At 43.3% G+C, this 27,178-nt stretch overlaps 1 protein-coding gene and 2 long non-coding RNA genes across 8 annotated transcripts in view; 2 read left to right on the top strand and 1 right to left on the bottom strand.

The window, feature by feature from the left end:
- The window catches only part of LOC135394383 (CCR4-NOT transcription complex subunit 7-like), a 65,044-nt gene that overhangs the window by 13,703 nt on the left and 24,163 nt on the right, over positions 1 to 27,178 (bottom strand). For 5 of the 6 annotated variants that reach the window (XM_064625108.1, XM_064625106.1, XM_064625110.1 and 2 more), the window contains exon 6: positions 3,549 to 3,626. In XM_064625108.1, the coding sequence (XP_064481178.1) occupies positions 3,549 to 3,626 (78 nt within the window). Of the gene's footprint in view, positions 1 to 3,548; positions 3,627 to 20,503; positions 20,588 to 27,178 lie in introns of those variants that run through there. The other variant, XM_064625111.1, reaches the window with a different exon arrangement.
- On the top strand, positions 6,066 to 24,828 carry LOC135394385 (uncharacterized). The gene is made up of 3 exons (XR_010422867.1): positions 6,066 to 6,149; positions 8,309 to 8,501; positions 24,302 to 24,828. It is a non-coding gene; the product is annotated as an uncharacterized LOC135394385 (long non-coding RNA).
- Positions 10,573 to 12,674, top strand: LOC135394387 (uncharacterized). Its single transcript, XR_010422868.1, has 2 exons — positions 10,573 to 10,686; positions 10,874 to 12,674. It is a non-coding gene; the product is annotated as an uncharacterized LOC135394387 (long non-coding RNA).

Below are 27,178 nucleotides of genomic sequence, written 5' to 3'. Positions count from 1 at the left end.
CTCCAGATCATCATTGTTCTGTGAACAATCAATAATTTTTCCTTCACTTCATTATTTCCCTGACTTGGACAATGACAGCATCAAGTATGATTCTGAGGAAGAACTGGGCTGAACTCAGACCGACGTAAGAGATGTGCAGCGAAGAGCTATCTAATGAGCGGAGTGCTCCAGTGGCATTAGGTAGGAACAGCACAAAGCACATATCATATGATCTTCACTAACAGCATTACAGCATGAATGAATAAACTGTCTAAAGATCTCCGGTATTAATCATGTTGACCATTCATCACACGAGTATAGAGCTGCTTTCCTTAAAGGACTGCAATGCATGTTTAACCCCGTAGGCCCAACTGTAGTACAGTAGGCTCTCATTAATTCAAACTCCAGGGGACCAGAATTTTTGTTTGAATTATCAGACATGCATCTAAATGTACGTCACAAGAGAGTATTATGTCGCTAGGGCATACGGTTGTGGTCTTGTATGCTGAAGGATAGTACTTATGGACACTGCTATCACCTTTAGTAATAAACCACACTGTTCATCACACCAGATAATTGGACTATCACTGTGCGCGAAGACTTTTGACCCTAACCCGAAAAGCTAGTTTTGACTTCCCTGGCAAAACTGACCCACTTACTGGAAGATTTGAACTGTCTGTAGTCACTGTAGCCACAGGAGGAGTACCTGCCTTTTCAGTATTTTGAAGTTTCCCTTTTGTCAGTTTAGTGCCAATGCAGTGTCACTTAGTGAAAGCAACACTGTGTTGGCTGTTTTTTGCTGGCAGGAATGTTGTAAAAGGGAGTAAAAAGTTTCAATTAAGCAGTTTTTAAATACTTTGCAAACACAAAAGGCCAAACAAAAATTTCAAAGTTGTTTGAATTAACAGGAAGTTTGAATTGTCAGGGTTTGAATTGATGACACTCCACTGTATTTGATCAGTAAAATATTTGGTACTTTATTACTTCACTCTGCAACTTTTTTGTCACAAAGGTGCAACAGAAGGCTGTACACATAACTGTGCACTGAAACCTCACCCGTAGTTTTCATGAAACCGTGCGTAACCATGATTAGCAGACGACGGAACCACAACACGAGCAACCGCCTAGCCCCTAGCGTGATCTAAACGACTGAAAACACAAGCGTCTGGGCGCTCATGTTTGGGCGATAACTATCATGTGATCTGGCATAGTCACCAGGCTATATAAGGGGGTCTTAATTAAACTTCTAATGCAGATGGTGTACACAGATCAAGATGGCTTTCAATCACTAGAGGAACGATGGGTACCTGTTAGAGCACTGCACGGGCCTAATTTTCAGGACCGTGCCCGGCTCCTACGGCCTACACCCAGCCTGGTCCCGACATCATCTATAGATTTCTATAGACAGCCCGGGCCCGCTTCTGCTCTATGTGTTCTCGAGGCATATTTAGATTTACTAAAGAGCACAGTGAGGAAAAGGACGCAGCTAATTGGTGGAGAGTGAGGAGGTTCGCTTGAACGGAGCGGCTGTGTTTCTCTGCCGTCAAGCCGCTCTGTGCTTGGTGCTTGCTTGCTTGGGAAGGCAGCGCGCAGCGGCGCGTGGGCGATATGTATGTAGTGTACCTTGCAGTTCAAGAGAGACTCATCTACGCTCTATTGCGCATGCACCGGTGTTAGTTCCCCTTTCTTGAACATTCACGCGAACGAAATATGTCGGAACACCTAACTTAACTGACCCTCGTGCTGGACTCTCAGTGCACCCGCCACACCTATCATCCTCAAATGTGTGTGAGTGCACGTGTGAAATCCAGACCCATTACACGAAATAAGCATGATCACATATAAAAAAGTGATAGTTCTCAGCTAAGAGAATACCATGATATCCCATACCCAATGGAAAAAAAGGTGACATGAAAATTCAGCTGTCCAGTCTCATGAAATATGTTCGCGTACATGCCCGACCATGGCCAGAGTTGTCAAGCCCGTACCCGGCCCAGGCCTGTTGGCTAAAACCCGAGCCCGGCCCAGGCCCGCATAAACAACGTGAAGCCCGGCCCGGCCCACACGACAGGCTCGGGCTTTCACTAGAGCACTACACGGGCTCGGGCTTTCAGGTAAGCCCGGGTCCGTGCAGTGCTCTAGTAATTGTATCCTTCCATGTTCAAATACTATTATATTTACGGCAAATCTCATAGAAATGCTCAAGTGGACTTGGTGTCGTGAAGTGGATTGCAAACCGAAAGCAGGAGCATAGCACACTGCCTGTGTGACACTGACAAGTAATTTCCTTCACTCGCACTATCGCGATGTTGGTAAAGGAGACATTGAGCGGGCTACTTCCAAGTGCAAAAAATCCATCGACATAACCAAAACTGTGCAGCGCGCAAGGCCCTATACATGCTTAGAGACTTATGTATGTTGTAGAGTTATAAACCTAGTAAAACCCATTTTTGCCCACCCCCAATTTGCATCATTATCACTTGGGGTAAAACCAGAAAAATCCCAAAAACAAACTTGGTAAAGTGCCAATTCAGCCACCAAGATGGGCACAAGAGAATGCTAAGTACTGCACGATCAGCACGACTGTTCTGCATCTTGTGTTCACCTAAATTCCGAGAAGCACTCTTTATTTTCCACCTGAAAAACTGCTTTTCTGCCTGTTTTACCAGATTTTACAGTTCCCAAAATAAAACCCAACTTTTGGCCCCCAAATTTTCAGGAAACATAAAACGCGAAAGCACAAAGCCCTACATATGCTTGAGGGATTTTTTACCAGCATACAGATATAAAACCCAGCTGTGTCAGCAGGCAGTTGCACATACAAACTCATGGACGAGGTGCGATTGTTGATTTCACGAATGCTCATAGGTGTCATTGTTCCTGTCAATATAATACGTAATCTCACATTCAAAACATCATTCTTTATTCAAAACATTCAAAACTTTATCTTGTCCAACATGTTGAGTAGTTCACCACTACCTGCTGAGCACCCAAGCTCAACATGTCGGTCCCTCTAGCGCCTGTAGTGCAGCATGCACTGCCTAACTCAATTCACTCTGGCTACCATATCCCAGTGCCGCACGCAACCCATAGACCACCTTCCCACACTGCTCTGTCTAGTGCTTCACACCCTGCACTTGCTGACGGTGAGTCAAAAAACCATCACGAACTGCAGCTCATTCTGGCTTCAACCCTCCACTTGCAAGTGAGCGCTACAAAGCCAACCTCAGAGTACAAACGAAACCAAAGTAACAGCTCTGCCTGTGTTTCACCATCTCCCTGCACAGCACTGGATGGAAACACCAGCAACGTCTAGTAAGCAGTATCAAGTATACAAACCAAGAAATGAAAAATGCCAGCTTTATGGTAATCGTAATTCTAAGGACTAATAAGATCGAGTTTGATCACAACAGAACAGACAAGAAGGTGATGTCAAAAATCTGCGTTTCTATCTAGTGCAACAATAATAAGAAAACTGCGTCTAACCGTCTGCTCATTATTGCCTTTTTAGCAAGGTTTACAAATGCTCCAAGATCACCCTAGAAGCCCAAACAAATCCAGCGACTTACTTCTCTCATCTTGAAGAAGGCTGCACCCGTGAGTAAGCTGTCGCTTCCCGCCTGGTGCTGTGGTCCAATCCTTTCCAGCTACACCAAAATACAAATAATAATAAACTATAAATAACTAATTTGGAGCAGACTTACACATCAGGTGATACATAAGTTACAAAGAGCCGTGCTGCGCTTCATATGAAGCATTTTCATTTGAGAATTTTGTGACCGCTTGTAAACATCATCAAGGGAATGGAAATGCCCAGACCAAAAGAAAAACATCTTTTGGAGTCAATGTATGTGCCAGAAGGACGAGATACGTTTTTCCAATTTCCCACACAGTGGGTCACCAATCCACATACGGATATGAGTACATTGACCAAAGTGAACAAAACTGATCAGCACGGAACACCTGAAATTATGTCACAATCTTCTTATGGGTCAAGTAGAGGTGTGTGAATATCAAAATTTTCTAATACAAATATCTGCAGAATTGCCCTTCGAGTATTGAATTAAATTTCCAATATCATGTCATAGGATAAAGGCTTAAGAACAGTTAAGCCCCAGTAAACTAACATCTTCTCAGTTATGTGCTGCTGATCCTTAGAAAAATGCTCCAGGACATGCATTTGAAAAGGGCTAATATGGAATATGTATTAGTGTTTTGGCTTAACACAAGGCATACATGTTTATTTGCAAATGTGCAGTCAAATTATTTTTACAATGAAACAAGGTGTTGTTCTCATGAGGCAAACTGAAAACTGTAAAAACAACTTGCACTTCGAAAATCCTTCATGGACACTGAAAACCAGCATTGGAATTGTAAGTGCTAGTGAAACAGACAGAATGGAAGTAAACAGTAATGGAAGTAATGACATTTTCAGAATGTGGGATGGTTGCATGTTAGGGCAACACAAAGACAAAGAAACTAGGGGTGTGCGAATATTCGAGTTCTCGAATTCGAATTGAATATCAATCACTTGAAGTATTCGATTTGCGAATCGAATACCCAATATTCATTTATAAGAATATTCTATTATTCCCGGAATATGAACGACATCAGCACAAAAGTGGGCTTCATCTGGTGCTTCGCTGCAAGAGGTGAAGCCTGCTTTAGGAAATTACCAGTGCTGCAGAACCGACACAGGCGGACTGTTGTTGTCTAGCTTAAGATAACGTTAGCTCAAGTTAATTGTGTATAGTTTGCCTGAGGAAGGGGCAGCGTTCCTCCAACGTACCCTTTAGCGTAGCGGGCAGGGGTGGGTGGGTGGTGGGGTGGATTTGATGTCTGGGATGTTGCCTTTAAAAAGACTTAAGTAACGCGTGCAGCCTAGGAACAAAAAGGTTGTGTTAAAGGTGTCCCTTATGTTCAAAATTTCAGCAACGCAACTTCCCCAGGCGAGACATACGCATTCCAGCAAATAATTTAAAGTATGTCATGGCAAAGCTGAAACAGGACACCAATTTATTTGTTTCACGAGTGACCGGTGGATGTTCAGAAACAATTAAAGCCTCATCTATGTAACATGCCACTGTCTGACATAAAATTTTTAAATCAAGATAATTACCCCAGTAATCCCCAGCACCCCACAGAAGAATTGCGTTTCTCTTTTGTGACAGTTAACGCCAGAAAAATTACTATATAGCCATGGCCTAAAAATTGCAAACCTTTTATGTAAAAGGCACATATTGTAAACTTTGCACAAATAGTCAATATTCTACATTTTTTCCCCCATTCAATCCAATATTCGGTTCGACTTCAAATATTCAGATTCGCACACCTCTCCAGAAAACAACACAACAAAGTTGCAACTTTCAACCGTTACCGTGTTCTATGACTAAGAAATGTACCTCGAACAAGCATACAGGGTATGTGTCTTTCCTTCGTTTCTCTTTTATCCATATCATACCCCTCTCCTTATCCTGTATGCTTCTTCAAGATACTCTTCTTTGTCGTAGAAGCACAGTAAAGGTTGAAAGTTGCGAATTCATTGTGTTAATGAAAAATGGCTAAGAAGCAAGCGAGCTGGTGAAGATGATGCATAATGTAAAACCCCCGAGACTAGGGAACACGAAGGGACAGACACAACACCATGTCTCAATCATTGTCATTGTGTTCTTTGTCTTTGTGTCGCCCTAACATGCAATGTCACCAACCGGCACCCTATGTTCTTCATTGGGATGGTTTACTGATCAGCACATTTCAGCTCACAGGTTATCAAGAAGAAGAACGAATGTAGCAAGTGCTCTCTTCTTGCACTAGCAATGACTTCTGCATTTGTCCTTTTTATGGGAAACTATAAGGTTCCACTGTGCTCTCATGCATGAGAGCATCGTTTTGAACAGTAATGCATAGTTCGGAACCCGCTCATTAGTGCAGTAGAACCGCGATCCTTGGCAATGCCGTATATGTACCAGGCTGGATAAAAAAATAATGCCTCCTTGTGTAAAATTTTTGATGTACTACAGCAACAGTGACTGTTTATGTATGATGCTATGTATGCTTTTGTTTTTCAGATTGAATGATTACAACCATGGATCCGAGGCTAAAACCCCAGAAGGCAAAGATTGATGGCTTTCAATGAGGTAGCAAGAGAAGCGCGCACGTACCTATCATGGGTATGTGAATTTGGAACAGGTCCGATCATGGTGTTCCGTATATGTACGGCATGATGCGCACTCTTGCATTTTCAATATGAATTCATTGAACTGTTGCCCACAGCAGTTCTCGCGAATGTTCCACTGACAACATTTACCTTCACGTTCTTCAAACAGCGACGCCAGTCCGCTTCGCAACGCGCACTATGTTTTTTACAGGGGGTGTTTCATGGTGTGGCACGCGCAGCATAGACTAAAAACACAGATGCACAAGCTGAAACGACGTTCTCTGCTTAGCCAAAGCAAGAAAGAGTCCGGTTGGAATGTAGCTTCGTAACACAATCAAAGTTTTGAATTATGGTAACAAGTACGAAAATCACATAGCGCGTAATGTAATTTGAGGTGAACTTGTTGCATTTTAGTGCCCCTTTAAGGAGAGTGCAGGAAACAAGATGTCACTTCCGCACCTAGAGACATATGTTGTTTAGAGTTGGCGGCAAAGGAGCCGAATAGGTACAGATATAATGTAAAACACCTGTCCTCTGAGGGCGACATGTACAGTGAGAAAATAAGCAAACCGAACACATAAAAAGAGAGGGCAGATTTGGACTTGGGGCAGTCGGTCAAACATGTAACTAGAAGTCGGCCATCTCAGCACAAGCTACCAAAATTCTATTTCAAAACAGTTATTCCCTCCGCAATGGTTTGTCAATATCGTTTGGTGACGTGAAGTGTGTGTGTGGTGATCATCGATTGGGACTTTCTCTGCCAGCCACACCAAGAGGACCCTCTGAAGACTGCCATCATCAATTACTGATCAGCTAAGACCGATTCTATTTCCATCCTATACGTAACTGAACTCTAGCTGACCAATTACAGTAGAATCTCGATGATACGATCACGGATTATACGAATTTCGGGATGATACGAATTCTTTTCCGGTCCCGGCCGGAATGCCTATTCTTCCCATGTATTAGAGTTCGGATGATACGAACACGTTCTCTTGCCATTACGGATGATACGAATGAGCCGAGGATGCGACAGAGGTCGTTCCACCGTGACGCGAGAGCGCGCGAGTCATGCTGCTGCGTCTTTCGACAAGGGAGGGTGATCCTCACCACGAACTCTCTTACATCATGTAGCGCAATGCAAGCAATGACTTTCCTTTTGGTGGTGGTGGTGGTGGTGGTGGTGGTGGTGGTGGTGGTGGTGGTGGTGGTGGTGGTGATAAGATCAAAGGGTTTGAACGGACCTTATCACCTTATCTCTGTTTTGACCTTTTTACTCCCCTCGCAACAATAAACCCTGAAGCTGTGTGACATTGCTCTGGCGGAAAACAGTGACCAGAACCCCAGAACACGTGGAGGGAACATATCAGGACAACTTGTGGAAACATTACGCGTCACCATTCCGCAGGTCGGCTTCACCTAACGCCTGCGTGCTTTAGGAGAAGCTCGCTTTAGACCACTGTCGCGCGACTCGTGGGTGAAAAGCACGTGCTACACCTTTTGAATCATCTCGCGGATTTGGGCAGCATTGGCCAAAAACGGAGACACAAAAGCGTTACAACCAACCTCATTCATTGACAGTGATGGAAAATGAACAGTCACTGTCTATTTTCTTGCCTCAATTTTTATTTTGGTTTAATTCGTTTGATACGAATTTCGGATGATACAAATTTTTTCCGCGACCCCGTGAGACTCGTATCATCGAGATTCTACTGTATCTCAATCTTACCATTGTCTGTTTTCCCTTTGTACAAAGGTTATCATGCTGTTGATAGTGTTCTCGTAATTCTAGATAGAAATTGTTGCGTTAATTAAATTAGTTGTTAACATTACTAGCATCTCTCCTTTGTCTCATTGCGTGGCACATGTGGACGTGTGTCAAGTGACAAAGGGCAGCACGACCACTGTTCATTTATTTGTCCGGACTGGTGTTGCTGAGTATCCGCTATGCGGAACTTTTGCTGGTGAATCGGTCCCTCCTTTATCCAGAAGTTAAGGACGGAGAATATTTCACCTAGTGTGACCACGAATAGGTCCCAGCGGTACAGCATCCTGGGAAAACCACCATGTTTCCGTGACACGCTGCATCCAATATATGTCATGATGTAACGCTACCATAATTCTTTTAAGGATGTTTGAACACTTTATGAGCCACATTCACATTGTTTACAGGCAGCACCTGTATGAACGCCTGTGAGTAGTGCACCCCTAGTCACGCGAGTGCCACCTGTCGCACCTGGAGGACCCTGAAGCAAACTTTTGGCGGAGTTACATGACCAGAAGTATAGAAGGAACGCGCGGTTGTACCTAATCCACCGTACAGCTCTGATTTGGCAGCTGTTTGGGCCTATGAAGGACAGCCTACGTAAGTGGTTCCCAAACTTTGCCGTCCCATGGCACATAAGAATGTAGATGAGCATGTCGCAACCACCCCCAACCGGCTCCCTCGTCGCAATGCTGGACGTCTTCCGATCTCAGAGCTAGAAGATTAGCTAAACCGATACAATGACATTTTATTGGAGCTACATTCAGAGCGAGTTCTCTGCGCCAAAAAGTCTGGCATGGCAATGGCAGCAGCGCACCGCCATGAAAGCATTGCTGCCTCTCCATAGCGGTTGGAGGGAGCCTGTTTTATGAAGCACAGTTTCTCGAAACGAGGACTGTGTTTGACACCACAACACTCAATCCAGGCTCAATCTTGAGCTGTGACTTGCTGCTGTTTTGCGTGTCGCCAGAGCGGAGAAGTGAAGCTCACATAAGTATGTTGTCGCAAATAGAAGCAATATTTTCATGGCTTTTCTGGTCAATAGCAGTCAGTAGACGCAGACGCTGTGACCTACAGTAGAAGTGACTGTTGTTCTCACAAAATAAATTTTGGCCCTCGTGCACAAGTGAAATCAGGCGCATGCAAGTGAGGCTACGTGATGCATCGAAAGCGTTGCGTACCCCGCATGCAAGCACATTTATGATACATCTTCGTGTCTGCTACCATGGGCTTCCTGGTAACGCAGAATAGCAGGTATGGTGTGGCATTTTTCTTTTAATCTGTGGGACCCACACTTTGGGACCCACTGGCATACATGGTTTCAGATTTGATGACTTGGATGAAGTAAAATCAGCTGTAAAGGCATGGGTCAGTAATCAAACTCCAGAATTTTTAAAAACAGTATTTGATACTTCGGTTCAACAGTGGTGTAAATGCACTGAAAGTAACGGTGACTATGTTGAACAATAGCTTCGTGTACATGAGACTTCAGGCTGTAATATATGCAAGTTTTGCTTGGATCTGTTCATTAATGAAGTTGTTGTGACTGAGGAGACTCTTTGATCCCTCGTATATACGAGGGGTGTCAGGGGATTGTTGAGGAGGGGAGCCAGTTCGAGACATGTTATCCGTCGGTCCTTGAGGATCAGGCGCTCCACAAGTTGGGTGTTCTCTGGAACTCTGAGACAGGGCTGGGAACAGGCTGGGATCGTCCTGCGCTGATGTACGGCCGTCTCAGAACCGTTTGCACCACTCAAACGCTTTGCTGCGGCTAAGTGTATCGTGGCCATACTGAGCCTGAAATATTCTGTGAATTTCAGATGACTTTACGCCTTCATTCACGAGAAACTTCATGACAATTCGCTGTTCGTTGTGCGTGCTCACCTCGTTGTCAGCCATCTTGTCCAGCACGTGTCTTCTGTTTTGCACAAACTTTGGACCACGACGTGGTGAACGTGGAGGCCTGTCGCGTGTGAAAATGACGAAAAAGAAGTAGCGCGAGCCATTTGTACACTCAGGAGACAGGAAGTCACGGTTTGACTTGAACACCCCTCGTATATAGCCCCGCTTACCACGCGACATTCGTGTTCAGTGCCGCTTTTATTTCATCTAAAGCCATATATGTCTTGCGATTATCTGTAACAACAGCGAGAGCAGTTTCAAATTATTCTGCAGCGTTATCGCTGTCCTAGTTGGTACAGTAAAACCTCTGTGTAGTGAACCAGGACACAGTCGCCGACCGACTTTTCAGACTTGAAGGAGCCACAAAATCAATCAGAATTATCGAGCAGTCCGAATTTTTAGACAAAGGCTTAAATCTGCAATGTTTCAAAAAAGAATTATTTCAAGCTCAGCTACGCTAATTTTCGAATGTTACAGAATGGAATGGTACTCACACAATGTGTGCATAACGGAACACTGATTATGTGTGCAAAATAGTTATTCCAAACTCTACGCGTTTTTTTTTTCAAAAAAGTTAATTTTTAGTTTCACTGACATTCCGTTTTCTGGCCCGCAAACCCAGTGCGGACGACACATTCATGGTCGGGAAATGCTCCAGCTTGGCATGACATTTGGCTTGTTTTTTTCCGCCGAGCCGGCCGGTTTCTTCTACTGAGCAGATTGAGATTGGGGTAGTGCAGCGATTAATTTCGCCCATACGAATGTTACGGAAGCAATGTGCAACTTGTTGTTTCACACGAAGCCAAAGATATCTCGACCGGGATGCTGTGCCAACCTTATCAGTAGCTGGAGATTGCAGAGGCAGAACAACCAGCAGATGGAGGTAAGTCGCATAATGTTTAGACAAGTCAGTCATGCAGTGCAAATATCATCACATAGAAAGAAAAGAAAAATACACTATGTGTCAGTTACTGCATCATCTTTTAGAGAATAGGCCCCAGCGGGTGTATTTTCATATTTTATTTTCAGTACTGATTTGGTATTGCCTAATTTGTTAAATGATTTCGCAGGCATTCTGGCACCGCCGAAAAGCTTGCACTCCACGTCCCAACTATCACCTTCTCGATTTCAAGCTGAAGGCTGTCACCACTGCCAACCAGACGCCCCTTCAAAGTTCATCTGTTTTTGTTGACGGAACAGTGACATCTGCACCCGGTACTGAGAAATTTCATTTTCTGATGAATCAAGTGCATTGCATCACTTGTGCTCGACTTCTTTTATTCGTATACCCTTGCTGTTGCTCGCTGGTTTACAGCAACCATGCCTGAGGCGTTTGTGTTCTTACTCCAGTGATTTCAGTGTGTACATTTAAGCAGTATCATGTGCACGGCAGCATATCTTGTGTATTTTAAATTTAAATATTGGTTCAGTTGTTGTATTTTCGTCACAAATAAGGTGTTCTTCCAGAGCCCTCAGTGGTTACATTCAAGCAGTTTCATGTGTGCAACAGCACATACCTTTTCTCAGTTTTGGGTAAGGTAAATCTACATCTTCCAGCTGATGTGTTTCGGTCACAAGTTATGTTTTTCGAGACGTTTCAGGATTACATTCAAGCAGCATCATGTGTGCAACAGTACATTCTTTTTCTCAGGGTTTAAGTAAGGTAAATCTGTCAGCTGTTATGTTGCATTCAAGTGGTGTCAGTAATACAAAAACTTGTTTTATGCCTTTCTGTAGCTGCTGTACTAATATTGTGAGTACAGACACATTCCTGCAGAACATATCAGAGCACCTTGTGTGCTATTGTTGGTATGATCTGCAGAAGTATATTCATAATGTTAATTATTGAATGACGTGAGCTAACATTTACGTTCTTACTTCCACGTCACGCAGGTGCCCTACTCCTCGGTATGTTTAGTTCAAGATTGTACCGAAACAATCCACCTGGAGCATTATTTTTTCAACTGGCAGTGGCATTACTATCACAACACACCACACACTGCATGTCTAAGGTGCATGTACAATGCATCAAACTTATTCTCAGGTGCAGGCGAGCTGGTATGTACACAATTACAACGTGAAACAAGCGACACGGTGATGGTATAGCCATTCCTTTTCCTCCGTGCCTCGGGTTTCAAGTTGTTATCCTCACATGCAGCTCGTTTCGCCTGTGCTGGGCAGCATGAGCGAAAGCACATGTTATTGTTTTTTATCACAAGACACGGGACAGATGCCATACAGCATTCTACATCGTGTAATCTAACAGTTGTTCAGGTTTGGATATTTTAACCGTGGAATTTGCCCTGCATGCACCATACCATGTCTGAACATGAACAACTGCTAGACAGCAGGATGTACCGTTGCCGTATAGCATTTATAGCTTGTGTCCTGTGACTGGAAACGATGGTATCTTTTCTGCTACAACCGGTAAACTACAGTAAATATTTAGCAATACTGTGTCATACCATAAACCACTATGGGAAATGGGAGTTTGAAAGACTGGGGGAGACTCATTATAACGGAGGAAATGTTCTATGGTGAAATTTTTTACATTGTGTACTGCATCACATAATGCACTGCAGGCCCACCACAGTATGGTAGCGCTCTGAATACTGATTTGCTCAAAAACGAAACATGTGCATTTCTTGTACAAACTTCGCCTTACGCGAAGTCATAGAAAAAGTTTTTTTCTATGACTGTTAGGAGAAAGAAGTAGTTTTTAGACAATGCGGAGGGAGAGGACATCATTTTGGACTCTTGTTGACCTACAGTGTGTTGTGTGAAAGTAATTTTGAACAGTGTAGGTGGTACAAGACTGTTCCCACATTCTTTGCAGTGTAGACTAATAACTATAATAAAGTAGAGAATATGTTTGTTGCTTCATATTTGTGTCATGGCAAAGTATGCAGAGAGATATCTGTGTCAACATACAGGAGCCAAAACTGCTTTTTGTGCCTAAAAATGATATGACAAATAGTTGTCTGTTGAAAACCACTAATCAGGAGCCGGCCTCCATAACATGTCGGTGACATTCCAAAGTGCTTAACATGCGTCGTAGATATCTGCGATGCTGAAGATGACTGAACCTTCTATGCATTCTTGTTTCAAGAAAAGTACTGTTTTATTTCCGAACAGCGCCTGGCTGTACCTTCATAATTCTACATAAAAATATATAAAGTTTCAGGAAGGAAACATAGTGAAGGCCCATAGCAAAAACCCTGAGACGAGGGATAGGAAGGGACATACACAATGTCTCGACATTGTGTGTGTGTGTGTGTCCCTTCCTGTACCTCCTCTTGGGGTCTCGCCATCATGGATACTATCACCAGCTCGCTTACTATTGAACCGTTCTATTAACGATAAAGGCCACTTTCATGAACTGGATGGCAGCCAACGTGCTGTCAATAAAAAGAATAATGGAAGGAGCTCAATATGATCCTTAGGCTGTGCGTGGTCTTTGCTTTCTGATAAATGGTGACTTAGAATTTCCGGACAGTGCCTGCAGTGGTAGTATACTTATGTTCTCACCCTTGAGAGCCACTGTGTGTCATCGGTCACTTGTAATCTTACTAACATGCACATAGCTAAAACAAAGTATATTTGTATTTCTTTGAATACAGGTGGTACAGCACATTGTTTTTTACATGTTCTTTGGAAAATATAAACAAAAAAATTCTCTACTCTGCAAGTCTCCTGTCAGCTCTAACGGGTAACGGTAATGGTAACGGAAACAGAAACGGTATATTACCAAAATTGGAGATGGTAACGATAATGGAAACGCATACCACTCTCCTCCATTACTGGAAACAGAAACGGAAACGAAAATTATGGTCCGGTATTGAATTCGGGTAATAGCTATTAATGTTGTTGTGTATGTGTTGTGTGTTATTTATGTACATTCCTCAAGGACCCTGTACAAGGGCATTCATGAGGGAGAGCAAAAACGATAACATGGCAGCATATCATGACATAGTAACATTGACATAAGAAACATAATAACATTGACCAAGTAACCAAGAACATGAAACAGGACACATAAAAAATATTGTGTTAATAAACAATTAAACGTGAATACGCGGCTATGGTATACATATTAGATACCGATGTACATGGACAGTGAGCGTTTGAATGTGGAATGATCTGTGATTGTGACCAAGGACTGTGGAAGGCTATTCCATTCAACAACTGCGCGTGGGAAGGAGGAAAATAAGTACCGAGATGTCCGTCCATTGATGGGTTCTAGTTTCAATGAATGATCCAATCGTGGGGACACATATGAAGCAGGCGAAAGAAAATTAGGTAGAATATGGACACCAACCAGGAACTGATGAAACAAGCAAAGGAAATTCCATTACCGGAAACAGTAACGGAAACATAACGAAAACGAAATTAAAAGCTGGTACCAGAAACGGATAACAGAAACGAAAATATAGCAGTAACGAAAACTGAAACGGTAACGAAACTATGTACGTTATCCTTCCATGCCTGTAATCTGCTGACATGCACATGCCTAAAACAAATTATATTTGTATTTGTTTGAATACATTTGGTACTGCACATTGTTTTTTACATGTTCTTTGGAAAACAAACAAATTCTCTACTCTGCAAGTCTCTTGTCAGCTTTACAAAGCAGCTTCGAATTTCACTAAAAGCCATGTGTGAAACCTAGCCAAACAAACTAGTGTTGAAGGTCCATATAGGTCATAGATAGATACTATTATTATTATTATTATTAGGTCATAGGTCAGGCTCAGGTTCTGGTTGGTAGGAATGCAATTGATGCTTATTAAAGATTGGTGCAGGAGGTGACCAACGTAGCTAAATACACCACCTGAGTCTCACAAATTTTGTGGTGTTATACCTACTTTTGAAGCAACATTAATACGCTGCAGTGCTCATTTCTCCTTTGTCCCTTGTAGCCTACAGGGTGCGGCAATCAAGTGTGCCACATTTCAGTCACTTCATAAGAAACAAAGATAAAAGTCCAACTCTCCTGAAATTTTTTTAGCATTCCTTGCAGACGTCGTCTGTTCGCGCACACAGGAGGTAAAAATTGTTCGAACTCTTGACCTCATGCATTTTCTATGGCCTATTCCCGGTTATTTTGGGGACACTTTGTTAGCCAACCGGGTTTCACAACGAGTTCTGCCACATCACTCACAGGTGGCGCAAGGCTTGCTCAAAGAGTAACTCTTTCCTGGTTCCCTTCATCAGTTGATCGAGTTTTAACCTCCCTATTCCCAAAGCCAAACATACTTTCACCCATTTTCCCCCGAGCTCAGACAGACATCCTGTCGCCGTTAAGCATTAGGTAGGACCGCCACCCCTTCGGCCACCTTTGGTTTCTCTCCTCCTCTTTTTTTTTCTTCGTTCACATGGCGTCCTGTGACTACAGAAGGTGTTTCACTTAAGAGTGACCCCTATTTATAAAAACAAATGTACTTGAGATAAAAATTAGAAACTTTCTGCGTCATACTTGTGAAGGTTTTTGCCGCCCAAACAGGTGGTTTCCATCAGTGTACCTTATTATTTTGTCTAATTAGCTTAACTGAACTAAAAAAATTCCCAAAGAAAGGTAGCATTTTTTTGCGCTAATTAGAAAGCCATAGCCACAACACCCCATTTCAGTCACAATTACAGGATCTTTCACGAGTCTTCACGATCTTTCATGAGGTACATTGCATTGTTTGCATTGTTTGCCCGCCTCGTCACAAGGAGGTAACAGAAGCTTTCTTCGCGATGGGTGATTCACGATTCTGAATTTGCTGACAAATGTGCTCTGCCCTTCACTTACTTCGAGAAGGATGCCGGTGACCGCACTATAACCGGTATCCCGTGTCGGGATGGACCATTATAAGCAGTATTCCTATACATTATGTTCTATGGGAAGAATATCGGGGGTCGGAAAAAGCTGTATTATAAGCGGTCCCATACTATAAGCGGTTACGTTATAAGTGGTCTCCACTGCATCACATTTCGTTGGAACAAGGTTCGACTGTGATAACGTAAACCTGCGGCCCCAATGAGTTGAAACCCCATGTAGTGCCCCTGAATGAAACCCCTGATGTAGTGCAGATACAGCAGAATCTCAATTATATGAATCTTGCGGGACAACAGAAAATATTCACAGCATCTGAAATTTGTATCAAAAGAATTAAATAAAATATAAAAATCGAGACAAGAAAGTAGACAGTGACTGCTCAGTTTCCATTACTTTCAGTGGAAGAGGTCGGTCGTAACACTTTTGCGTAATCGTTCTTGCCCAATGTTCTTGGCCACGAGGGGTTAAGCATTCTCATCAGTGGATCTGCAACATGCTGTAAGCTCCTGCCGGTGATGCAAGCTCTGAGGAGACTTCTCGTCTTTCGAAGAGTTCGCCAGGATAGAAGATAACAGAACAGACCTGTGCCACAACTCTCATGGGGGACATTCTCAACACGGCACGTGTAAATGAACAGAATGACGGCGGCGGCTATGAATCTGCATGCCCACTGTCGTTTTTTGTTAAGCCAACGGCACGCACTGTGGTATGATGGACTTCCATATCCCATCTTGAACGAACGGTGACGTGCGATGTCATTTTCGGAAAGCGGCAGACGAAAATCTGTGAGTTCTTCGGCAAATAAATAGTTTCCTTCACCATGTGCCCAGGTTTGCTTCATTCAAAGGCCTGCTCAATTCGAAATTTTTTCGCTGTCCAGACGACTTCGAATTAACTAGGTTCTACTGTAGGCCGGTTTCACATGCAGTTCAGGCAGGCAGGCAGGTCCCATCGACCTCCTGCATTTTCATATTTTTTAATATTTAGAAGCTCATCGTACATGATGACCAACAGCGGTAAAACAAATAATTTCTACGGAATAGTTTTCGCGCAAAAACATCGAGAAAATCCGGCCCTGAATTCGAGTGTTTCAGTTTTGCCGTGTTTGCGCGCGTATATCTCCAGAGTCTTCAAAGTTACTACAGTGATTTTTTTTAATGCTTTAGTATACATACAAGCCAGCGGTCCAAGCGCAAATTTTGGCGTGCAGGAGCAACGCTCTGTGATATAAAAAATGTCGAACATGCTCTCGCGCGCAGTTTTGTCCCAACTTTGATGCGTGATTTCTCTGGCTGTAGATATTCCTCACTGTCATATTTGGTATCAATTCACTCAGCTTTTAATGCTCTTTCATCTGATATACGTATTGTGCATATACCCCCTACAGGTATCTGCTGAAACAGGGAAATGTTAAGGTATATTTCGAAAAAACAAGGATCTTGAGCGTCCGTTTTTCGAAAAGGCCCCTTTTTACTTCATTTATATTTTGCCAGGACATGGCCCAATGTTAGACCTTTCATCTTACGTAAAAAAATTCTGCTTCAAAAAGTGTACACTGGCGATTAGCGCATTAAAACACAGCCCTAGTCTGCGTGCGTAAGTGTCGGAGCCCGGCTGCCAGTATAGCTAATGGCGAGCCTTCTGTGTTGTCGTACAAGAAAGGGACAACTTTGTGTAATCAAAAGTGGTAGTTTATGTCGATATATTTACAGGACTGCGAAAAAGCAGTATTTTGCAATTACAGCGACAAATGATTTCACTCACTTTCTATGAAAACGTCACTCTTCTGCATTCACTGTCCACGGTACTAGCTATGAATGTTTCTCAGCCTCGACTTTCCGATGTCTTACTTTGCCACGCATGCGAACCTTGTATGCCACTTTAATGTGGTATACGTTTACCTATTCCCTTTTCTTTTGCATTCGAAAAGACGCCACGTCCTCAGCCCGTACATGGAGTAAATGGACGCGCGTTCGGTGTTTTGTCAAGCACGTTATCATGTCTTGCTACTCTAAGATGATGTCTTGCTCGAGTGAATGCAAGTTAGGTGTCGTGACATGGTGCTTGATTATTCCACCAATCCTATCACACACACTTTTGTCATGGCCTGTTCCTGAACAGCAGTGTCGCGCTCGCAAAAGTAGATTTGGAGAGCTCATAGAGCCTATGCCGATTTTTAAAATGGCTTGCTGCTCCATCTGACACGTAAATCATTAGCTGCAACAGGAACATTCTCGTCAAGCCAATCTTCAATAGCCATGGAAGCCAACAGTGACTGTGCTGAATCGTGACACAAGCCTTCGCTCACAACACCAAAACTGTACGTTTCCGTGCAGCTGTTACCGCACATGTGAATATGGAAATCTGTTTTCCCCAGTGGCACGCTTGTATTTCGCTAGGCATGGCTACTGTCCAGTTTTGAGCGAAATAGAAGTGCATTAGGTGCGTCTCTCGTATGACTCTGCTCTGAACGTCTCTAGTGTAACTATGACAAATGCGAGAACCCGCCCACTTCCCTAGCTCTGAGAAGAAATGTACTTCTGCAAGTTCAGCACAGAACACGTGTTTTGTGCTAAAAGCCCTCTGCATAACTTAAGAATGTAGTAAAATGAAGTAAAGTAAGCTTTGCAGGAACTTGCGGGAACCCTGGAAAAAGCAATTCCTGACTCCATATTTATTTGTACAGTATTGGTATCACCGTGTGCGGAGCTTGCAAGAGTGAGGTTTTACCTTCGCTGACCATTGAGTTCGACCTAGCCGTTGAAATACGGCTTTACGGCAACGTAGGATTTCATTCAGATGCTTCGTTGGAAATAACTAACTCCCAGGTGTGAATTATTTCTTCAGCAGGACGTAAGAAACTTGCTGAGGAATAGCTCAGGTAAGGCTAACGCCAGACAACCTTGCCCAAACAAAGGGAGCATCGACTCGAGGCCCGCCATCCCGCGGTACCGGCAGCGGGCTCCAACACGTACTCACACGGACTAGGGCCGCGTTTTAACATGCTATTCGCTAGTGTACGCTTTTTGAAGCAGAATTTTTTTATGTAAGATGAAAGGTCTAACATCGGACCATGTCCTGGCAAAATATCAATGAAATAAAAAGGGGCCTTTTCGAGAAACGGACGCTCAAAATCCTTGTTTTTTCGAAATATACCTTAACATTTCCCTGTTTCAGCAGATACCTGTAGGGGGTATATGCGCAACATATATCAGATGAAAGAGCATTAAAAGCTGAGTGAATATACCAAGTATATATAAGTTGATACCAAATATGGCAGTGAGGAATATCTACAGCCAGAGAAATCGCGCGTCGAAGTTGGGACAAAACTGCGCGCGAGAGCATGTTTGACATTTTTTATATCACAGAGCGGTGTTCGTGCGTGCCAAAATTTGCTCTAGGACTGCTGGCCTGTAGGTATACTAAAGCGTAAAAAAATTTCACTGGAGTAACTTTTAAGACTCAGGAGATATACGCGCGCAAACACGGCAAAACTGAAACACTCGAATTCAGGGCCGGATTTTCTCGATTTTTTTGCCCGAAAACTATTCCGTAGAAATTATTTGGTTTACCGCTGTTTGTCATCATGTACGATGAGCTTCTAAATATAAAAAAAATAATGAAAATCCAGGAGGTGGTTGGGACCTGCCTGCCTGAACTGACGTGAAACCGGCCTGTAGGCATGTATGCCTCATGCTAAGCTAATACATTAAAACTAGGGGCGTGCCAATATTCGAAATATCGAATACGAATCAAATAACAAAACTGAATTATTCGTATTCTATTCGAGAAATAGGTATTTGATAATTTCCGAATATTTGAAACCGTTTTCGGACATCTTGGGGGTAAAAAACGGGACCAAATATTCCGCACTTTCTGCATAGTTTCACTTTGTTCCAAGCGAATTGCCATCGACACTTCGGCTTGGCTACCTCTTCCCTCTTGCTCGCGCCGAACTTTTGTTTGTCATTGCGTAGCAAACGTGGTTTCGCTTGCCATTCAAGACATGTCATGTCACTCCGACGTTGAGCCTTTAGTAGAGTAACAGGATGCTTACGAAATGCAAAGAACAAAACACAAATATATAACAAATATTGATGCAATTTTTATGGCGCAGTAAGTGAATGACATAATGAAGTTTGCAAATATACAGGAGCAGCAGTTTGGCAATACTTCCCTTTTTGCAAGCTACAGTAAAACCTCACTAATTAGACCCCCCATTAATACAGAAATTCAGACTACCCATGCGGTCCCGGCAGGACATCTATATTAGGCTATGGCAATAAACACCCATTAATTCGGAAGCAGATGGGTGCACACTGGATAATTCGGACAGTCACGGCTTGAGGGAAGTGCATTGGCACAAACAGTGACTGTCAGAATGATTGAAAAAACGTATCACTATGGTTATCAGTGCTGTGACGTAATAAGCGCCATGGCAAGTCTTTGGAAGTACGCTAAGTATGAGACTAAGGACCTTGTGATGAGAGTGGAATTACTGAAAGCCCTGTAGGACGGCACTGACAGGACACGTAAAAAATGAGTCACAGATCTTCAGGACCATCGAAGGTGAAAAGCTTGACAGTAAACGAAAGCGCCGCTGCAAACCCGCAACCAGAGGTATGCATACCAACTGTTAAAGGGACGGTCTCGTACAGCAGGGCGATTCCGAAACTTAGCCAAAACTATCTTCCTGAGTACTGTACACATACAACTGGCAAAGTTTCATGAAACGATTGATGTTCTGACGCTGGAACACATATAGAAAGGACAAATACATCTTTCAAACAAACAAATACAATCTTTCATCGGCAAAGTTTCATTCAGAATAACCAAGTCGTTTTCGAGGAATTTGTCGAAATGTGCCGTAATAGCAGACGACGAAACCTGTGCTTCACTCTGATGCAACGTCACGCATGACGTTGGCCTGTGGGTACGTCGCAGTTGTCATGGCGATTGGAACCTGCAGAAGGACCTTGGGTTGAGTCATCCCCTTTGCTCTCAAAATGGGGACACTCAGACATAGATCTCCGCGAGCTGAGAATGTAGTCTGTGCACTGACTGTGTGGTCTCCGATAATGTGGCACATCATCGGATATGTGGAAGCTAGTTCATATGTTTTCTTTCCGCGAGTATTTAATGCGGTTTTTAAATAAACACGCACTCCTTCTCCATGTATGTCATCAGCGACACTTCATTTCGAAACGTGATCAGTGTGCAACGGGGAATGTAATGGAAGCATGCGTAATATATTTTTGGTCAGAGATGTAACGCGACTGCGTGCGTCGATGGCCGGCGACTACAAATTTGTGATTGCGGGTGGGGTTGTCCTGCGACTTTTCACTTCTCTCTTCAGGATTAACATAGTTGTTCTAAACCACCCTGTGGGCCACTTCTTAGAATGCGCATTTTTCGCCTGAGTGCTGAAAGAAAATGTACGAGAGTTGCCGCAGTCCCCAGTCGCTTCTGAAAGTCGTCTGCTCACGCCGGTGCACTAACGCATATAAAAGCAGATGATTTCTCTATCCTAACGCCAACTTTCCCGCAGGGCGACGTAGCCGTTCTTATTGTTGCCAACACAGATCTCTGCATGCTCTGCAATCTTTATCAATTTAATTCCGTTATTTAATAACCGTTTGGTGATTATTTAATAACCGTTTGGTAATATAATGTGGATTTAATGTGGATCACATAATTATGTCATCATGGATCCTATAGCTATTGATGTCTACGGTGTCATGAATGTAATTAACAACCACAAGCTGTCATCCAGTAGTGATCACGACAGTATCAACACCAAGTTCCTAAAGAACACGGCAACATATTCAACGTTATTCCTTGCTCGTATTTTCATCCAATCACTCGAAACTGGCTGTCTTCCGGCTGACTGGAAAATTGGGAAAGTCATTCCCTTGTTTAAATCTGGTGACAAACTGTGCGCTACTAACTACTGCCCCATCTCACTGACCAGCATTTCATGCAAAATAATGGAGCACATTGTTTATTCACACGCAGTCAAGCACCTCGAATTTAACTCATTTTTTCATCACAGCCAACACGGGTTCAGAAAACATTACTCATGTGAAACCCAGCTGGTGTCTTTCATTAACAAGGCATTAACAAGGCCTTGGATCGTGGTTCAAACACGGATTGCATATTCATTGATTTCTCTAAAGCATTTGACAAGGTCAGTCACGTACATCTGCTTCATAAGCTACACGCGATTAATATCGATAGTAATGTTATCGCCTGGATCCAATCATTCTTAACCAACTGTCATCAATACGTTCTAGCTAACAACAGCTTGTCAAGCCTAGTTCCCTATATGTCCAAGGTACCACAAGGATCGGTTCTCAGTCCATTGCTTTTTCTAATTTACATTAATGATCTCCCTGGCCTTTTTTCATGTTCTGTATGTCTGTACGCTGACGACTGTGTTTTATATCGTGAAGTAACAGAACCTTCAGATTCCATGCATTTACAGTCATATCTGAACATACTACAGTCATGGTGCTCCACGTGGCATATGGAACTAAATCTCACTAAATATAAACACCTGAGAGTGTCTCGTAGTCACAGCGAATGTCCCACATACATGATTGGTAACGCCGCACTAGAACAAGTTACACTATATAAATATTTCGGCGTACACGTATCCTCTAATATCTCATAGGGTCAGCACGTTGAATATATAACCAATAACGCCACACGCACTCTAGGGTACATTCGCCGCAACTTCAGACTTGCACCGCTCAACGTAAAGCTAACACTCTACCAAACGTTAATTCTTCCTAAATTAGAGTATGCCGCTTCGGTGTGGGATCTAGGGCAACAATCACTCATTCATCAACTGAAAATGGTTCAGAACCGTGCTGCACGGTTTATTCTCGGGAATTATAGTCATACAGCCAGTGTCACTGCGATGAAATGAGTCCTTAACCCATCTTTCATGACTGTTCGCCGCCAGGTTGCTCGATTCTGTCTGTTCATAAGATATATTACTAAAACGAAACGCTAAAATTCCATTTAATTGCACATCCATCATATGTCCCATCAAGGCTTGATCATCGCCAGAAAGTTGGTGTTCCATCCTGTACTACTAAAACGTGTTTTGACTCATTTTTACCTAAAACTTCACTAGGATGGAATCATCTCCCGGGTCACATTACCTCCATCACCGACGGTACACAGTTCAGAAAACTGCTTCACGACCACTTGAATGCAGCGCAAGATTATTTAAGCTTTACATACTGATCTGATTGTCCACCAGTGATACTATCTATGCTCATGTTTTTGAGTAATATTAAACGGTAGGAACAACTTATTTATTTACACATGGTAAACAAGACTTTCGTGCACGAGACTGCACTTCTTCAGGTTACAAAAATATAAACATGGTACAGGCACATATATACAGTTGAAGGGGGAGTTCTGGCATGAGAGGGTAACAGGTTGATGGAAAGGATGCAAACACAGATAAAAATCAAAAGAACGTAAATACAAAAGCAGGGGTATCAGAAGCGAAACATAACGCAAGCCCAAGGGCTTGTACACAGGAAACGAGAACACTTCTTGGTGACATTCGAGGAATTAAGGATAAAAAGGGGGGGTTACGGCGACGGAATGAGGAAAGTGGAATTGGAAGTGGAAAGTGGAAAACGGAATGAGGAAAGTGAAGACGGAGGGTACCTCCGTCTTCACTTTCTCACGGTCCACTGGTCACCTTTGTACTCCGCACCTGTGTCCTCATTCCGTCGCCGTAACCCCCCCTTTTTATCCTTAATTCCTCGAACGTCACCAACAAGTGTTCTCGTTTCCTGTGTACAAGCCCTTGGGCTCGCGTTATGTTTAGCTTCTGATACCCCTGCTTTTGTATTTATGTTCTTTTGATTTTTATCTGTGTTTGCATCCTTCCCATCAACCTGTTACCCTCTCATGCCAGAACTCCCCCTTCAACTGTATATATGTGCCTGTACCATGTTTATATTTTTGTAACCTGAAGAAGTGCAGTCTCGTGCACGAAAGTCTTGTTTACCATGTGTAAATAAATAAGTTGTTCCTACCGTTTAATATTACTCTTTGATTGACTCACCACCGGCAACTTGACTTCGCCTATTTTTTCTGCCTTCGTATCTTTTCATGTTTTTGGTTCGTTTGTTGATTATTTTGTTTATTTTATTTTTATTTTATTCCACGTTGTTCCTGCTTTGTTTCAAGCCCCTCCCCTCTCTAATGCTGTAGCCCTGAGGGTAAATAAATAAATAAATAAATAAACTGTGACATGCTTTGTTGGGTAAATTTGCAGTATTCCATTTTCAACAAAGGGCAATCGAATGGTACGCTTTATGAGAGGGGCAGGGGGCAGAAAACCGTCCCTTTAACTAGGGTCTGAGGTTTTCGGGCTCGGGGGGTAAAAATCTGATGGAAAACCTCAGCAACCAATTCGAGTGTAAAATTTCTGGTATTACAGTAAACCCTCATTAACTCGAACTCGCTTATCTCGAAATATCGGTTATCTCGAACTTTTTTTGTGTCCCGATCCTTGTCCCAATGCTTCCTATGTATTTGGGCCCTTTTGAGTCAAAGCTTTTTTTGCCCGAGTACGGATATCTTGAAATTCCATCACCAGTAGGTCAGCATGCCTACCGCTGATAACGTGCATTCTTCGGTCCCCCAGGCTAGGTCAAGGTCAACGCCTTTCCGTCCTAGTGACTCGTGCTCTGCTAGCTGTGGCAGGCAGACTGCACTCCCCTTTCCACCCAACGTCACTCCTCCTCCTCTGCATTCGTCCGAGCGTCTCAGTTTAGTTTCGTTTCGTTCTTCGTGGCGTGATGGCTGAACAACGCACACGGAAGTCCCCGACTTTGGAGCGGAAGGTGGCACTTATCAAAGGCCTGGCAGCAAGTTCATCAAGCCATCATCGAGAACTGTTTCGTTCATCCGGGCTTCTGGTCTTCCACCGCCGTACCTGAGCCAGCAGATTAGTTCAGTGGCTGTGATGAAAGTGCAACGAGGACTTGGACTTGGAACATCGAGGACTATGCGCTTTACGACGGCGTTGTTCCAGTAGCGGTCAACTGAGTGACACTGAAATCGTCAAGAGTGCCCACGGTAGTGACGTGCCGGGAGGAGCATCTCATGTGTAGCATTGAAGTGCTTGAAGATTCTTTCTTGTTCCCAAAGGCGAATGCCAGGCAGATTGCTATTCCGGAGTTATTCTGTCTCAGATGATGTTAAAAAATAAATGGCTTTGGAATTGTTTACGAGCCCTATCACTGTAAGAGCGCTTTTTCCTTTTTTTTAAACGTCTCATAACATAGTGCATTGTGGTAACATTGTGTCAACATAATTTTTGCTGTTCGCCTAAGTGAGGATGTGGGGGATCAACACAAACTTTTTTGTTTCTTAATAGATTATGATGAAAATTTGCACCATCGCTGATAATGCCCTCAAAATGAATTAACCAGAAAAAAATATTATGGTATCTCTAAAACTTTTCTTTCACAAATTTTTACATATTACAAAATCTTTGCATTTTGTGAAAGGCCTGCAGAGTTTGAAAAATATGATAGAAGACAGCTTGAACTTGGAGTGTATTCCCAAATGTATGGTTGAGGTCGTAACAATCTTAGTTTTTTCAATTTCCACGACGACAATTTTTAGTCTTCATTTTTCTGCATGCAGTCGCAACTGACGCATCCAGCATAGAAACGTATGACGATAGCATAATTTATAAATTGATTTACCTGAAAAAATAAAATGTCACGACCTGTAGGAATGTTCAGTGACTGTAAGAAAACAGACCGCATCAATGTAGACCGAGTCGTTGCGGAGATATCAGTTTCACAAGTGCAGCAGGTAGAGCGAAAAGTTGTTTTGAGAAAATGTAACGCAAAGTTTCACGGTATTTTTACTGCAAATTAGAAGGCTCCAGCAGTATAGTCTTTTGTGTCCTTTTGTGCACAGGTCCTTTTGCCATCCTGGCGCTTTGTTTGATGCACTTTAGCTGCTTTTGTCTTTGATCAAAAGTCTGACAAGGCAGTAAACCTTTGTCCAATGCTGGTTAGCTCTTGTTAGCTTTGCAAAACAGATGCTCGTAGGGGTTCTGCAGTTTCTCAGGGTTGAGGATCAAGGGTGGGAGAGGGGGGGTCTGCAAGCTTTGCCCCCCCCCCCAACCACCTCGACGCTACTTGGACAAACCCTTGGAGAAAACCCTGGGAATCCCAATCGTCGAGATCCCCACGAATTAGCCTAAGTTTTGGCTCAGTGCCAGATGCGGAAGTCAACGACGCTTGTAGTCCCGCGGCACACCACTGGCAACACAAACGATGACTCCAAATGAACTTGGACTGTGCGACCTGTGCTCGTGAATGACACAGCCTCCACAAGATTATGGGAAGAAGTACTGGATAATGCTTCGACAATAACATCAAAAGAAGTATTTGGTCGTGTTTCGATGACATCACCACCGCTAAACACGACAACGAAGCGCTCGCTTTTGAATTCCGGCGCAGAAGCCTTTTTCTTCTTTGTCGTTGACAGCTTCCGCTTGCGGCTTCCGAAATGCTGGACGGTGCCATACTTTCATTTCAAAACTCGTCTGTCCATCACAAGAATCGTCCACGTTCCAAAACACAGCAAGAAATAGGAACTAAAAGTTGCGATCGCAATCCCCTCGTGAGAAAGAGCAGATGCTCTGTGAGCAGAGCGGCAGGAGCGGCCAATCGTAACGCGCGAACAGATCACGTGGCACGAATTTCTAGCTTCGGGGCTTTGGAACTTTCCCTCTTCATGAGAGCGCTTCTCACTGGAGAAGTTCGGATGCGCTGGAACTTTGAAGAGGACTAAAAGTACTGTCGATTGGTGCAGAGATGGCGTCGCTCGGTGATGTCGTTCCCGAGACACGGCTGTTTGAAAAACGACCAGTTTGTCATTTTTGCGATATTGCATGCTACCATGCCTCAGAGAAAACTAGTTTTGAGGCACTTTGAGGCTGATTTGAGCAAAAATACTTCGGGATCATACTAGGGCTGTGCGAATATTCGAAATATTCGATATTTGTACCGAATAACGGCACCGTGCTATTCGTATTCGAACCGAATAACATTTTATCGAATACTCGAATATATTCGAAATTCCGCAAGCTGGCTTCAACTCATGCCTCTGAGCGTTGGGCGAAGCCTACTTTACATTTCTGAGACTCAAATATATCCTGCAAGGTGGCTTCACCTCATGCCACTCTGTGTTAGATGAAGCTTGCTTTACACGTTTTGCACATGCGGACTTTAATATATCCCGCAAGTTGGCCTCGCCTCATGTCTCCGAGCGTCAGGCCAAGCTTAGTTTACACTTCTACCAGTGCCGCCGGGTTGCAGGCATGGTTTAAAAGAGCGATTTGAGGGATCACTGAAAATTGCCACTTTTGACAAATATTTCAGCAAATGTTGGCGGGGAAGTTTAAGTAAGTTGAATTATTTTGAGCTTTAGCTGGACACCATAGAAAAAGGGATTTCTTCACACGGTCGACTAAGTTATGTCTGGGTACTAGATTCCA

The sequence above is a fragment of the Ornithodoros turicata genome, chromosome 5 (genome assembly GCF_037126465.1).
Source record: "Ornithodoros turicata isolate Travis chromosome 5, ASM3712646v1, whole genome shotgun sequence".
Lineage (NCBI taxonomy): Eukaryota > Metazoa > Arthropoda > Arachnida > Ixodida > Argasidae > Ornithodoros > Ornithodoros turicata.
This window is presented reverse-complemented; position numbering and strand designations above follow the sequence as displayed.